Source organism: Camelina sativa, chromosome 7, assembly GCF_030686135.1.
Source record: "Camelina sativa cultivar CO46 ecotype springtype chromosome 7, ASM3068613v1".
Lineage (NCBI taxonomy): Eukaryota > Viridiplantae > Streptophyta > Magnoliopsida > Brassicales > Brassicaceae > Camelina > Camelina sativa.
Window position 1 is genome coordinate 991393 of NC_141886.1, and position 13503 is coordinate 1004895.

A 13503-nucleotide genomic window follows, 5' to 3' on the forward strand; every position below is an offset into this window, starting at 1 on the left:
AAATAAGAATAAATATTATAATTAAATTAATGTAAAAATGAACATTTTTTCAAGCATATGACCAAAAAGGGAAAAGGAATATTATTCTTCCATTTATTTATGTGAAATAAATTACAGATAGAAATTAGTTATGTACTACAAAATCAAATATACAACCAAAAATGAGATTTTTTCAATCGTCGAAAATTTTAATATTTTCGAATATTTTAAAAATGGAAATGTATAACAGGGGAAGTCTCAGTAAATCAAAATTTAATAATATTAGATTTACTCAAATACTTTCCATATTCTGAATCTAGAAGCATGTAAAGAAGAGGTTTTACAAAGATGAAACTAAGGTATTTATTCCGGTTTTTTTGTTTGAATCCAGTTGAAGTTTTCCGGCTTATGAAATATAAAAGCCAAATTCACTTCAAATTGCTTTCAGTTTGGTCTCAAAACTTTAATTCGAAGATTTTCAAAGAAATTGTGGCTTTACGTACTTACGTTTTGTCTTTTTGGTTTGGTTGAATTACTGGTTACAGAATTACAGATTCTTAATATTGGTTTTTTTCACTACGGTTTTGGTTTTGGTTTGGTTAACCCGGATCGGGCATCCCTACATTAAACAAACTTCTGAAGAAGTAATTTGAGCTTTTTGTTAGTAACTGTATTTACCGTTTATGGAGCAAACGGAGATAAAAGGAAGTGGTTCCAAGTATCGTGAAAGACTGGCATGGAGCATGGTGGCACAACAGCTTCACTACTCAGTCAGGTCAGTCTTACATAATGTTGGATAAGTTCCCAAAACAGAGATATACTATCATGCATGCTTGTAGTTGTAACTGCAAAAGAGGTGGTGTTTAAAACCATATCTTAGCAATAGGCATCTCCTCTGGTTACTTATCTTTGAAGTTTTTAACAGGTTATGTAGAGGAAGACTTACACGCCAGATGGCTAGAAAGGAACTTACTATTTTTTGAGTTCTCAAGGCCCTTGGCGGTGGCGGGCAATGGGTCGGTCATCTCCAAACGGTCAGTAAATCGTCTAGTCGAATCAATGTCGTTCGGTTATCATTGGCAGTTGGCAATCTAGATTATTGTTCCACGTTGAGAGAGGGTTCTTTTTTTTTTTTTTTTGGGCATATAGTTAAAAAATACAGTTAACCCTTATCGACTACAGGTTAATTCTATAATATCACAAAGAAATTTGAAAGTTGGTCTTGCTTGCCCAATGTTAGTTAGACATTTACACAGCTTGTCGTACACTTAGCACAAGTCAAATTATATACTAAATATGTCTTTTGTTGAATATCCGTCTCCTACCCATTAATCTGTGCCCATTATGTAGAACTATATCTAAATGTTCTATTGATCTATTTATATTATTCACATACAAATATTAACTATTGTTTTCTCTTAATAAGACTTTTGAATCTTTAAGCTATTGTGATGTTATTAAACAAAAATCTCACTTCAACGACACTGCACTATATCATTTTTGTATTCTAGTCGAACCTTATTATGTCATCCGGTTTGATTCGGAATGTAAGAAAAGAAAAAAAAAAACACATTCTGTCTAAAATTAAAATTAAACATCCACTTAAGATAAAATACGACTACATGATAGAATTGAAACAATACAAAAGAAACTAAGTTTAAGCCTAATTCTTCATTCAACTAAACTGTCATAGAGGTACAAGGAGACTACACCCACAGGCTCATTTTTATTCATAAAACTTTGATTTATATGAGATATCAATAACTATATATTTGTTATTTTAATACTGCTTGGTGTCTTTCTGGAGATGATTATGCGCATGGATATGGTCCTTTACCTTCAAATTCAAGGCTTCTCTTCGTCTGAATTAGAACGGGGTCCAGGCACAGAATCCACGAAAAACTCCTCTATTCATGCAGAAAATTACAAAATATCAATCATAATCAAAGTAGAAGAGATAATATTATCATAGAGCATAGCAATACATCATCAACCAAACTTGACGTGACGTGCAGGCTCGGGTTTTTTCTTTCTTAATATTTTAAAAGTTTTACGGTGCCCCAAATTTAGTTCAATCTGATTCTGTATGATATCTATTAGTGTTCCAGTTTGGATTACTTCTGATATGTATCAAGACTGGTGACACTGCAAGAAGAAGAAGAAGTTGAAAACGAGAGTTACCTATGCCCTCTTGTTCAGGAGAATCCAAGAAAATCTCTGAATCAGATGGCAGGAATGGAGAGCCTGGATAGTTTCCTAAGGCTCCTAAATCTGCAACATACATATCTTTATCTGATAATCAGCTCGTTATAAATCTGAGAATTCCTGATTAGACCCTGAAAAATATAATGGATGTTATTGAAACTTACCTCCCAGATTTGACAAATCTGCGGTGAGATCAGAAAGGCTAAAGTTCCAAGGAATCTGATCAAATGACCTGAGGGAATCTCTGGAATTCCCAGCTCCTCCTTCATCCGGTCCAACGTCAGATGTGAATGCAGAATCGAGCACTGAAGTGTCCATTACCATACCCGACATGTCTGACGCAGCAAATGGAAAGTGTCCACTTGATGCCACAGAAGCTGGACTCGCTGCCATCTCAGGCATCCCACCACTGCTTGGTGGAATCACTTGAGGAGTTGCATCATTCGCAGTTGTATCGATCACCATACTAAAAAAAAAAAAAATGGAGATTTAGGTTAGGACATGCCATCAACTGATACTAATCATTCTACCCAAAATAAGTTAACTTGTACTGCGAGTTAGTTCTTACTCATTCGCTGTATTCATCCGCAAAGGATGGAAATTCGCAGGGGCAGGGACTCCATTAACAACATGGCAGCTCGATACTCCCATTGGATCAAGATGGGGATGGCCTGGAACATGCATTTGAGGATGTTGTAATACTGGGTATCCCATTGGCATGTTAACTGCACTGCGAAACAACAGTGTTAAATAACAGTGAAGTTATATAAAAAAAACGTTTACTTGTGATTTCATATATGATAAACAAGTTTTCAGGTGATATAGGGTTTCAGACTTATTACCAGGTGCCATGGGATGCATTCCGTTTTGTATCGGTGCCAGAGGAATTTTTGGAGGTCCAGGTGGAAACTTCATCAGATGATACTGGTGCTCAAGCAAATGATTGAACAAAATTATTTGCTTCTTCAGTTTCAACCTGATATAATAAGCTCTGAAAAAGTCTGCGTTCTCTTCTTCCAATTTCTGCCAAACTGGTTTCACAAAGAAAAGAGAGAGAGAGAGAGAGAGAGAGAGAGAGAGAGAGAGAGAGTCAGAATTACAAATTTCATCTGATGATTCACGTTGCTATTGGTATATCTAATTTACACTTTCAACAATATAAAACATGCAGAACTTTGTCACTCTTCAACATCCTAGTATCCTATGAAGCTAATAAGAATATGAAAACAAAACTCTAAGACTGAGATAAAGGTTATGATGCAATGAAACAAAGGGAAGAAAAAGAGTCAAGAACCTTCAAAAGCTTACCCAAGGTTGTAAAGCCAGGGTCTATCCTTGCACGAGTCAAAAGGGTCTTCACGACCTCATCTCTGTTCATGTACAACTGAAGACATCTTTCTATCAAATTTTGGACCTATATCAATCAGTTCCAAAGTGTGTATCATCATCAGATGTTAGTAGTATGTCACACATATCCGAGGAGAGAAAACACACACACATATATATACACACGAAAATAGTGAGAGAGAGAGGTAAAGCCTGCTTTCTTTAGTTAAAATGACAAGGAGGATCACTTACAAGTTCGATATCTTGTCTTGAAACTTTCCTACTGTCATTGCTTGAAGCAGATACAGAACCAGAATCTTGTATAGGTGCATCTATTGATTGGTTGGGTTTCTGTTCACCTTGAGACTCATGTGAAGCTTGAGTGGAAGATTGTAGCTCCTGTGCGCACTGTTATTAGATAATAACTATTTTCTAGTAAAAAAACTTAAATTCATAATCAAAATCTGCAAGTACTGAGACAGCTTAATTATTGCTAGAACTAATATATATAGCTAGTAAAGAAATTGAAACATATTCCAAACCCTTAAATGAAAATATTGACCTAATGCACCGATCTTAGTGATTAATAAAAGGGAAAGCATCTCAAAAGCAAGGAATTTCAAAAAAAAAACAAAACATAGAAGGTTTTGAAGAGCACAAAGCCAATACAAGAGAAATAACAAAAGGTAGTAGAGAAGACTGTATAAAAGGAGAACCTGTCCGTTCTTCATTACTGCTGAATGTAAAGTGATTGCATCCTTCTTCAATGAGAATTGTTATCTTAAGCAACATTTACAACAATGCAGTCCATGGAGGTCAACAACATCTTGGCCAGTTTGTTTCAAATTTTATAAACCTGAGTAACAAGGGAAAAAGCAAAAAAAAAAAAAAAAACATTTTAGCTATCCATAGCGCATACTTAGGCCATAGTTTCTCTCATTCACACAGTTAGTATTACTAGTAGTAATAGGGCAACAACAATACAAATTAGCAAAGCTAAAAAAAAAAGAAAGGGAAGAGTATAATAATATATAAAGTGAAAGCAATAGACACAGTGAATATGTTAAATTAATATTGAAACAAGCAAGCATGGAAAAGTGAGTCTAAAGTGAGTCTCCCTTAAACATTGTTTAATACTAGTAAGGGTTTCAGATCCCAATTAAGCACACACTCTACAGAATCTCTTAATCTAATTAAATAGTAAAACTGTTTTCATAAAAAGGTTGCCCCCCAGATTCTAAACAAACAAAATAGTTCATCTCCCACTCTTTCACATTAAAAAAAATAATCGTCAGTATAAAGTATAGACACAGAATTATGAGAGCATCCAAAACAAAGAACAAACTAGAAAAAAAAAACTAATCCTGCAAACTTTTTCTTTGACAATTATGGAAGTAGAAGAAAACATGTGCTAATTAAAAAGAACAAATGCTAATTTTGCTAATGAAATCTTAGAGAAACATAGAACAGATACATTCATTTGAGTTACTCAGCAGCAGCATCACCTGCTTCAGGGAAGATGATGAACTGAAAGAAAGAAGAACAATAATAAAAATTAAAAATTCGAACAAACACCCCCCACCACACATGAACAGAAGAAGAAGAAGAACTCAGAAATAATAATATTGTAACAAAATCAAAAAAAAAAAAAAAGCAGAAAGGTTTTTTTATATTTATATAAATCAAAATCGAACAAAAAAAAAAAGAGAGAAGGATCCAATCGAATCTCACCTTCCCGCGAACTCGAAGCCTGTAGCGATTAAGCGAACCCTAAAAAATCTCTCACACACAGACACACTCGCAAAAACAAAAGTTATCTCGACGAATTTTTGATTAATTTAAAAAAAAAAAAAAAAAAAAAGCCAACAAATCACGGAACGAGTCTCAACTCAACAATTCTTTCTTATAAACACTGGAAGACAACACTGAGAAGCGAGAGAGAGACACAACTCTTATGGGACTAAGATTTGGAAATCTGCAAAGAAGAAGAAGAAGATAAGTGTAAAAACAAGATCCGACGGTTCAAACAAAACCTCCGATGACGGAGACTGAGAGAAGGTATCCGTACGCCATTCTCGAGAGAGACCAAGTTGCAGAGATAAGAGTTTAATTTAATTAATTAAAAAAAAAAAAGAGAGAGAGAGCAGCGATAACAAAAAGAGCAGACTAGACTGGGAGAAGACAGGAAAATAGAAAAATAAAAACGCCTTTCTCAGTTTAATATATTTCTCTTTTTTTCTTTTTTTTTTAATTGTCTATCTAATCTGCCTGCAGTTAAATGTTAAAAAAAAAAAAAAAAAAAAAAAAAAAAAGACTTGACTAGACAAGGAAAAAAAGAGAAAGTAAAATGGTAAAATACGTGAAATTGCCAAAAAAAGAAACCAAAATCAAACCGAACCAAGAGAATAAAATCGGATTAAACCGTTACATCCGTAGCGTAGTAGTGGTCGTCAAGTTGTTTGCTTTGTTGCGTTACGACAAGGCATGGGCATGGCCTGCTCTGTGGAACTTTCTGGGAATGCCATTATTATACAGTTTCCTTCAGCAGGACCACCTTCTTTTTTTTTTTAGCTATATGGAGAAGTCTCTCTGATATTAATTGATATCAAATTTGATTCCCTCATAAAGAGTGGTCCGTCCTGACCTTGAGAAACTACAAAAAAAAATCATGCATTAATATAAAACAAAAGAGGTTGTGTCATTAGGCATATAGGCACCAAACAAGATCTTCTTATTGCGAGCTACTTACAGGTTTTGCAATGTTAAGACAGACTTGGTTTTCCCCAGACTTTTTTTTCTTTTTCTTTCCTCTGTTAACCAAAAATCATACACGTTCAGATCAATCTAGCGAGAACAAATAAGTGAATCAATCTAATCTGCAATGTGGTCTATAACAGTTAACTCATCCTCGAAAATAGGCTCATATTCCTGATATGAAGAATATCAAATTGAATTCTTTAAGTTTGGTTTTATTTTTATTAACATTTGTGTATTACAATTTTACAATGGATAATTTTAATTATTTATTACTTTGTAGTATTACAATGGAAAATTATGAAAAATTGCAGGTTCGAGGGCGAAACGAGATAAATTTACCAAAATCTTTCATTTGTCTACGAAAAAGCCCAGTAATGGCCCAAATTATAGCGAAAGCAAAATACCCGCACTAATTTTCGCCGTATACAGACAATTTTCTGCTATAGAAGAGCATCAAGAGCAAAGCTCAAGTGGGTCAAGTCAACAAATTATTTCTTAAAATTTCTATCATAAGTCATAACGACAAGTCGATCGATAACTTTCAAAATGAAGCTACACGTACAGCTAAAAAATGTACTGTTTGTTTTTTCTAAAAATACTAGAGAAATTATTTCTTGAATTTGTAGAAACATTGACGATGAGCCCTGAATTCTAATCGTTTCTATGTGGGCAAAAAAAGGGTTACATTTTCTATTGAAAGAAACCTAAAAAAAAACAAAAGAGAAACGTTACCTAACCGTATGTCTGCGATAAGAGTTCCTGCGTTTTTTCATCCATATGGGCTACTAAAACAAGCAGCAGTCTCCTTGAAATTGATGATTAAACCGAGCATCATGGGCGGTAAATGGCTTGATTGATTGTAGTGTACATACAAAGAACAAACCAAGGCTTGGGTCGCTTACCGATTCCTCTTGACTTGGTTTCCTTCTTTGTTGCTCTCACGGCCAGACTTGAACAGAAGTCTCTCTCCTGTCCTGACTCTTCTTTCACGGCTTCTCAACCTTTTGCCTTCTTTTGATTTCCAAGACCCTAGTGATGTGATCTTCCAGTTTCTTCTAGGTTCTTGAGTTTATTGCAGCTAAACTTGAGCAAGCATTAATGTTACTTCCCCCTGTTTAGTGAAAATCAAGAGGCAAATCTGAGGTCTAAAATACTTAAATTTAATTAAGAATGTTGTTCCACAGCTGTAACCTAATATTTGTCTGCAATCGGGACTTCTTTATAACCCAAATTACCTGGGGAAGTGAGGCGAGGAAGGGTCATCAGGTGAAGACATATGAGCAGCAGAAGCAGCACCACCACGAAACCTTGGTTGATCCTCTTCATTTAAATGGGGCGCTTCACCTGCTGGTCCAAGAGATCCAAACTCATGGTGTTGATCATATGGATAAATCATCATGACAGATGGAACGTTGTGTCCCTCTGAAGACGTCACACTGTTTTGCTTCATGCCCGGCGGCAATCGGTACATGCCATAAGAAATATTTCCAGAAGCATCTTGTGATGTGTTTGTGCGAACTGGACCGTTTTGAGAATGATGAGAAGAATATGAGGACGATTCATGCCTATACGACGACCCCCAATGCCTATCAGATCGATCTTGCCTTAAGCTTGGCTTATTATCAGCTTGGTTACGATTGTTGTGGTTACGTCCCGAACCCCGTGTCTTTGTACCAGCAACCCAACTCCCTTCTCTCTCGCTGTGATGGTCGTTTCTGTCATGCCCATAATTCCCACGCCTCATGCCAGATGTAGGCCGGTGCTCCCTAGGAGAAATCTTCTGCAACAAATTCAGCACAAATTTAGAGAAGTGTGGCAAACCAAAACCGTCATGAGTTTTATATCAGGAGATAAAAGAAACAGGAAAGACAGGACAGAATCAGTAAGGGAGACAACAACAACGTGATCAATATGAGCATAGCATAACAAGTAAGGCAGGTATATATAGAATGGAAAAGATACAGAACCATATAGCCTGCAACATGACCAAATTAGTTGCAGACTTGGATGGGATTAGGGGGAAGCTGACAGATCATGCTGTATATTCATTAAAGATATTTAGCGCAAGGTAAAAGCTCTCCGTTTTAGCATTAGAAAATATCTCAGGTTCGTTGAAATTCAAAAGACCATTGGACAGAGATCAACACATCACAAGACCAAAAAATAAAATGAAATTTGCCCCTCGATTAACCAAAACATGCACACAAGTATAACGGAAGCTCAAGGAAGGTATTAATTTCTTACAGGATTTGGAAAATATGTCCCCGTCCCACTTCGATATCTGGGAGTTTCATTAGTGTAACGAGGGTAAATGTTGGGTGGCCTAGTTGAAACAGGTTGTACAGAAGCAACAGGTACAAGACGAGGTCCGTAGGTCATGAGTTGATTTACAACATTGGTGTAGGCAAGAGGTCTTCCAGGACCATCCCATGGTAAACGCCCCTGAAGATAAGCAGGTGGCACTACAACAGGAGCAGGGTACAACACAGGCGGATGTTGAGAATTCTGGCAAGAGCGGCCATACTGCAAATTTTGCCAGTGGCTTATAAAATCACCATTGAGGATATCAATTTTGTGCTCCGTTTGTTCTGCAGAAGAGCCAAGTCTAGTGGAGTGCGAAGAAGCTACTATATCAGACTGATCAAGTCCCCTGAAAGAGTCAAAACTTTTACACGGATCATGATTCTCTACTCCTTCATCCACACTGTGGTGGCTTGCCAGAGCATCTGATGGCGCATTACCACCAGCTTGATAATTATACATTGGAAGCATTGCAACGATCGGGACAGGTGGCCCTGTGGGATAAAACGTGTATCCAGAATTATCAACCTCGTTTTGTTGCATGCCGCCTAGGAGAAATGGAGCAAGGGTCACTGAAGACTCTGATCCACTTGCCTGAGCTAGTTCATGACCATGTATTTGATTCCTCTGAACTTGAAATGAAGGGACAGTAGGACGAGGCCCCACATCTCTATCTGTTATTTCATTGCTAGATACAGGAATCCATTCTCTGTTATCATCATCAATCTGGATTGAGTGCTCAGGAACACTCTTTCCTTTTCCATACAGTGCCGATGCAGCCCCAGACACTACTTTCCTGTTCCGTCTATCTTTAGCTGGCTTTGACCCCCTTGTAGTTGACCCATCCCAAGAGCTTTCAGATGAAGTCCTGCTTCGGACGGAACTAGCACCAGACACAGATCTAGAGCCTGCAGTTCTCTCCTCACTCTGAATTTGACTGCTTCCTCTGACTGGAGAGTGTGAATTTTCTAAATCATCTCCCCTTGTCGGCCGGTTTTTCCTACTTGAGGGTACATAACTGCGTTCTGCAGAAGATGACAGATGTTTATCATCTGCCTGATGCATTCGATAACCACCATTTTCAAGTCCAAAACTATGAGTTCTCCTTTCTTGTTCGTGCCACAGATCATTGTCAGACTCCTCGACATTTACTTCTGTAGACCCCATGTCGTCAATACCAGGGTTGCTTGGCTTTTCTGACATTGGGTGGGATCCACTGGGAAAATAATGGGTAAATGGTGAAGAAACAAAGTTTTGCGGAAACTGCACATTAGTACTCCAATGTGTCTCGACGAAAGGAAGGTTAGAAGGAACAATACCAGGCACATTCCTCTGACCATATCCCATTGAAGCTAAGATAGAAGGTGTAATTGGAAACGGTAAGTGACCCGTTGAAATATTAAAAGGGAAAGGAAAGTGTCCATTAAAACCTTGCCCAGTAACAGATGTCATCGAGTTAACAAAATCTTGGTCTTCCTGTTCCCCTGCAACAGAGAAGTCTTCATTCATGGAAACTGACCCTAATTCATCATAGTAACTGTTCACTGCACTGCCCATGTCAGCAGTACTATCAGGACTTCGAGGGGATGGAGTAAGCCTGACTGACGATGAGTCGGCCGAATATCTGACACTGCTTGACAAAGTTTCAGACTCCAGATTCTTCTTCCTGATATTATCAACCCTGGTATTACTTTGGCGTTTCCCAGCTTCGGGGGCTCTACTACGACGTGATTGTAAAAGAGCTTCACCATATGTCTCAGTAAGCTCAGGACTAGACCGGGTCCTGGCAAAAAGGTGCCTACCATGAAAATTATTTACCACAATTTCTGGCTTAGCAGTTTGCTGAAGCTTATCATTTATAGCACTTTGATTGGAGTTTACTTCCTTGGCAGGTTGGTAAGAGTTGCCTCGACTCTTTTGCGTTTGATATGTTACTCCAGATATAACTTCTGTTCCACCGTTGTTCTGTTGAGAGGGCATACTCCGAGCTCCATGAATCCCACCAAGAAGGGCCGCATTTTGGTTTCTTTGGTTGCTTGAAAAATTACTAACATTTATAGCTTGTTGATATGGCTCAGGCTCTCCAAGTCTTGATAGCCATAAGTCATTTCCAGGAGCATCAGGACGTCGACCACTGCCATGTCTTTCCCATGTATTCATAAAAAATTGGTTAACCTCATAGATCAAATTCTCCTTAGGGCAATCAAGTAACCTAGCCAACTTCTTGGCACCAAGGGTAAATGCACTTCGTATCCTAAAGAAGTTACCTGAGACAACAAAAACAAAAGCCAAGCATGTACGTAAGTCAACATGTTTGTGCCTCTTCTGCTTCATACTTTATAAAGAAAAGAACAAGTCCAGTAAGCAATAAGGCACAAGTTGCACAGAATGCATATTGCAGATTCACAAATTAGCATTCAATGATACCCGTTTATAAAGAATAGGCAGCAGCACTCAACCCAAGCAAGTACCTTTACTGACACTGCGTCCAAGGTTGTTGTTCTCACGCAAAGGGTCTATAACATTGAAATGTTTGGAAACAAAAGGCTGCCCCTGTGTCTCTTGGGCAGCTATATTAACTGCATAAACTCTACTACAAGCTCTATAAAATGCTTCACTAACACGTAACTCTCCAACATCCGTTCGAGGAGGCTCAGCTGCCAAAAATTGCATAGCAAGACAATCAGTACTGGAGAAAGTTACGATGCATAAGTAATGCAAAAGTAAGATGGGCAGCAGTTCGTATATACCTGTTACATCTGGTAGTGAACTAACAGGAACAGGGCCCCAGAGGCTAAGACAAAAATTCTGCCAGTCAAACTTACTAAAGAACTCAAGAAAACGATAGAGGACCTACAAATACAAGCAATCCAGTCAGGAAACTGAAGAAGCAATCTTGACAGAATAAAGACAGCTTTGTAATGAGACTACCTCAAGGGGTCCAGAAAATGAGTTGTTGAAAAGATAGAATATGTAAAGAACCAAGGTTTCCAGGGCATATGTTGAAATAAGCCCATGGTGAGCTCCCAATATACGGCTCTCGTAGTAACACCAGGCTTTAATCAATATAATACTACGCTTGAATAAATGGTTCTGGTTAATATAGTGATCAACCTGCATATGAAAAAAAAACGCAGAGGTAAAGAAATCAGAAGATCTACATCACTCAGCAAGAGAAAGCAAGTGGCATGTTGTCTAAGGTGGACCGCTAACCTCCTCAAGGAAGCATAATGTACACAGCCCTCCAATCTGATTGAATGATATATCCACCACAATATTCTCCACCAGACACTTAATTAGCTTTACCTGAAACATTTTACCAGTAAAAAAATAATTAGACAATCAAGAGACTGAACCTTACTTGTAAGAATATCAAGGCCAAAACAAGAAGCGGAGATAAAAGAAGCATACTTCAGCCTGGATATACTGGACTTCTTTGACATGAAATTCAGCATTCTCATTCTTCTCTTCCTTTTCCAGCATATCGCGAACCAAATTCGCCCAAGAATCCTTGAGATTTTGGTTAGGGCTAAAAGCAGTTAAGTCGATATCTCCATCAGGCAAATAAGTCTTGAGAGGTACAGATCCAAAAGTAAAGATCTGGTAAGACACGGATTTGAAGTCAAAGGATCAGATATGGATAAAGAACACATTTTTCTCATCAGGGTAAACTTAAACGAAAGTAAGAAACCCTCCCAAAAGGAAACGAAACTCACATGAATTTGAGGGAAGCATTCGGTGATAAGCCTCCTAACGTAACTGGCAACAGCATTGCGGCGATCTTCGGAAGGGGGATTAGGCTGGATGCAAGCAATGAGCTTAGCAGTTCTATCCTCAGCCTTGGCCCATCGCTCAGCATCGAGCGGCCTTGTGACAGATGCAGCTTTGCCTGGCAACAAACCGTTGGGAAATAAGAGAGTAGGTGGTGACGGCGGAGAAGCCGCCCATGAATCATGCTCACCCATGCAAAAAAAAACTTAGGTCTCTCCCGTCACAATCACCGACTTCGGAGGAAACCTCTCTCTCTCTCTCTCTCCCTCAAAATCCAAACAAAGACCTTTTTTACCAACCCGTTACGTTTTGCTTTTTAACGGTTGCTATTAAGCAACCTCCGTTGTTATCTATCTACCGCGGCTTCAAAAAATCTAAAAGCTATGAGAACCTAATAAAGAAGATTTTTTCTACCTTAGCTAATCTAACAAATACAATTTGTAAGAATCTAAATGAGGCACCGTCAAATTGGGCAAAAAAAAAAGAAATCGCAGACGAGGGGGGAATCGAATGGAAGAAAACCCTAGGAGGAGGAGGAGGAGGGAGACGAAGGGAGCAAGATTCTAAAAACAGAAAGGGCGGAAATCAATAAGAACCCTAGAGGATAAATCGAGAGAAAATATAGCAGTAACGACGAATCGAGAGGCAAATGCGAGAGATTGATCAAAGGTTACACTGGCGGACTGAAATCGTGCGGAAGAAGATGATGATGAAGAAGAAGAAGAAGAAGACATAGACCAAAAGATGTATGTATATCTTGTTGTGAGGATTGATTGATTAGGTTTTTTTTTTTTTTTTATCTTCTGTTGATATTTTTTTTGTTTTTCTTTTGGTCGAGGAGGAGCAAAAAGTGGGAGTGTTTGGTGACGAGGATAGCCAATTCCGGGCAATCTCAGCCTTTCTCTCTCTCTCTCAATCTCAGGGCTGTTTTCGTAATTTAAACCTGGCTTTTAAATTTTTTAACTATGCCTGTAATAATTGTAAAAGTCACACACACAACATATATTTTACACGATAATAAATTCTGTTAAAATCAAATCATAAAACCAATCAAAATGATTAAATGTTATGTGTTTTCTATTCTGAGTCTGCAATTATTCCACTTCCACGAGCTCTCTCACTAGTTTCTTAAATAAATGACCATGACTTTATCGGACGTCCTCT

At 38.0% G+C, this 13503-nt stretch overlaps 2 protein-coding genes across 35 annotated transcripts; both read right to left on the reverse strand.

The window, feature by feature from the left end:
- Positions 1 to 1558: 1558 nt before the first annotated feature.
- LOC104699716 (uncharacterized) lies at positions 1559 to 5823 on the reverse strand. Of its 33 annotated transcripts, none has more exons than XM_087460302.1 (10): positions 5242 to 5822; positions 5016 to 5037; positions 4227 to 4366; positions 3763 to 3918; positions 3493 to 3598; positions 3027 to 3215; positions 2753 to 2909; positions 2349 to 2650; positions 2161 to 2250; positions 1559 to 1886 (listed from the first exon to the last, which is right to left on the reverse strand). In XM_087460302.1, the coding sequence occupies exons 3-10, from the start codon at positions 4239 to 4241 to the stop codon at positions 1825 to 1827; spliced, it is 1077 nt and encodes a 358-aa protein (XP_087316428.1). In that variant the 5' UTR covers positions 4242 to 4366; positions 5016 to 5037; positions 5242 to 5822; the 3' UTR covers positions 1559 to 1824. The 33 variants fall into 33 exon arrangements, with proteins under 33 accessions (XP_087316428.1, XP_087316419.1, XP_087316416.1 ...); XM_087460293.1 differs by having other exon boundaries at positions 2161 to 2265; XM_087460290.1 differs by having other exon boundaries at positions 2161 to 2271.
- Positions 5824 to 6779: 956 nt separating this feature from the next.
- On the reverse strand, positions 6780 to 13247 carry LOC104699718 (uncharacterized). 2 transcript variants are annotated; one of them, XM_010415060.3, is made up of 9 exons: positions 12285 to 13247; positions 11980 to 12168; positions 11782 to 11874; positions 11500 to 11682; positions 11319 to 11421; positions 11040 to 11225; positions 8512 to 10835; positions 7503 to 8047; positions 6780 to 7378 (listed from the first exon to the last, which is right to left on the reverse strand). In XM_010415060.3, exons 1-9 carry the CDS (start codon positions 12531 to 12533, stop codon positions 7369 to 7371), a joined length of 3882 nt encoding a protein of 1293 aa, XP_010413362.2. In that variant the 5' UTR covers positions 12534 to 13247; the 3' UTR covers positions 6780 to 7368. The 2 variants fall into 2 exon arrangements, with proteins under 2 accessions (XP_010413362.2, XP_010413363.2); XM_010415061.3 differs by having other exon boundaries at positions 7503 to 8044; positions 12285 to 13207.
- Positions 13248 to 13503: the final 256 nt, after the last annotated feature.

Excerpts from the sequence above, each read along its gene's own strand:
- LOC104699718 (XM_010415060.3), bottom strand. The coding sequence starts at position 12,533 with ATGGGTGAGCATGATTCATGGGCGGCTTCTCCGCCGTCACCACCTACT. Across the intron at positions 12,169-12,284 it reads AATGCTTCCCTCAAATTCAT|ATCTTTACTTTTGGATCTGT; the intron begins GTGAGTTTCGTT and ends GTGTCTTACCAG. Across the intron at positions 8,048-8,511 it reads GGACATATTTTCCAAATCCT|AAGATTTCTCCTAGGGAGCA; the intron begins GTAAGAAATTAA and ends AATTTGTTGCAG.
- LOC104699716 (XM_087460289.1), bottom strand. Across the intron at positions 2,272-2,348 it reads AGATTTGTCAAATCTGGGAG|ATAAAGATATGTATGTTGCA; the intron begins GTAAGTTTCAAT and ends GCTGATTATCAG. Across the intron at positions 1,887-2,160 it reads TCCTGAACAAGAGGGCATAG|AGGAGTTTTTCGTGGATTCT; the intron begins GTAACTCTCGTT and ends CTGCATGAATAG.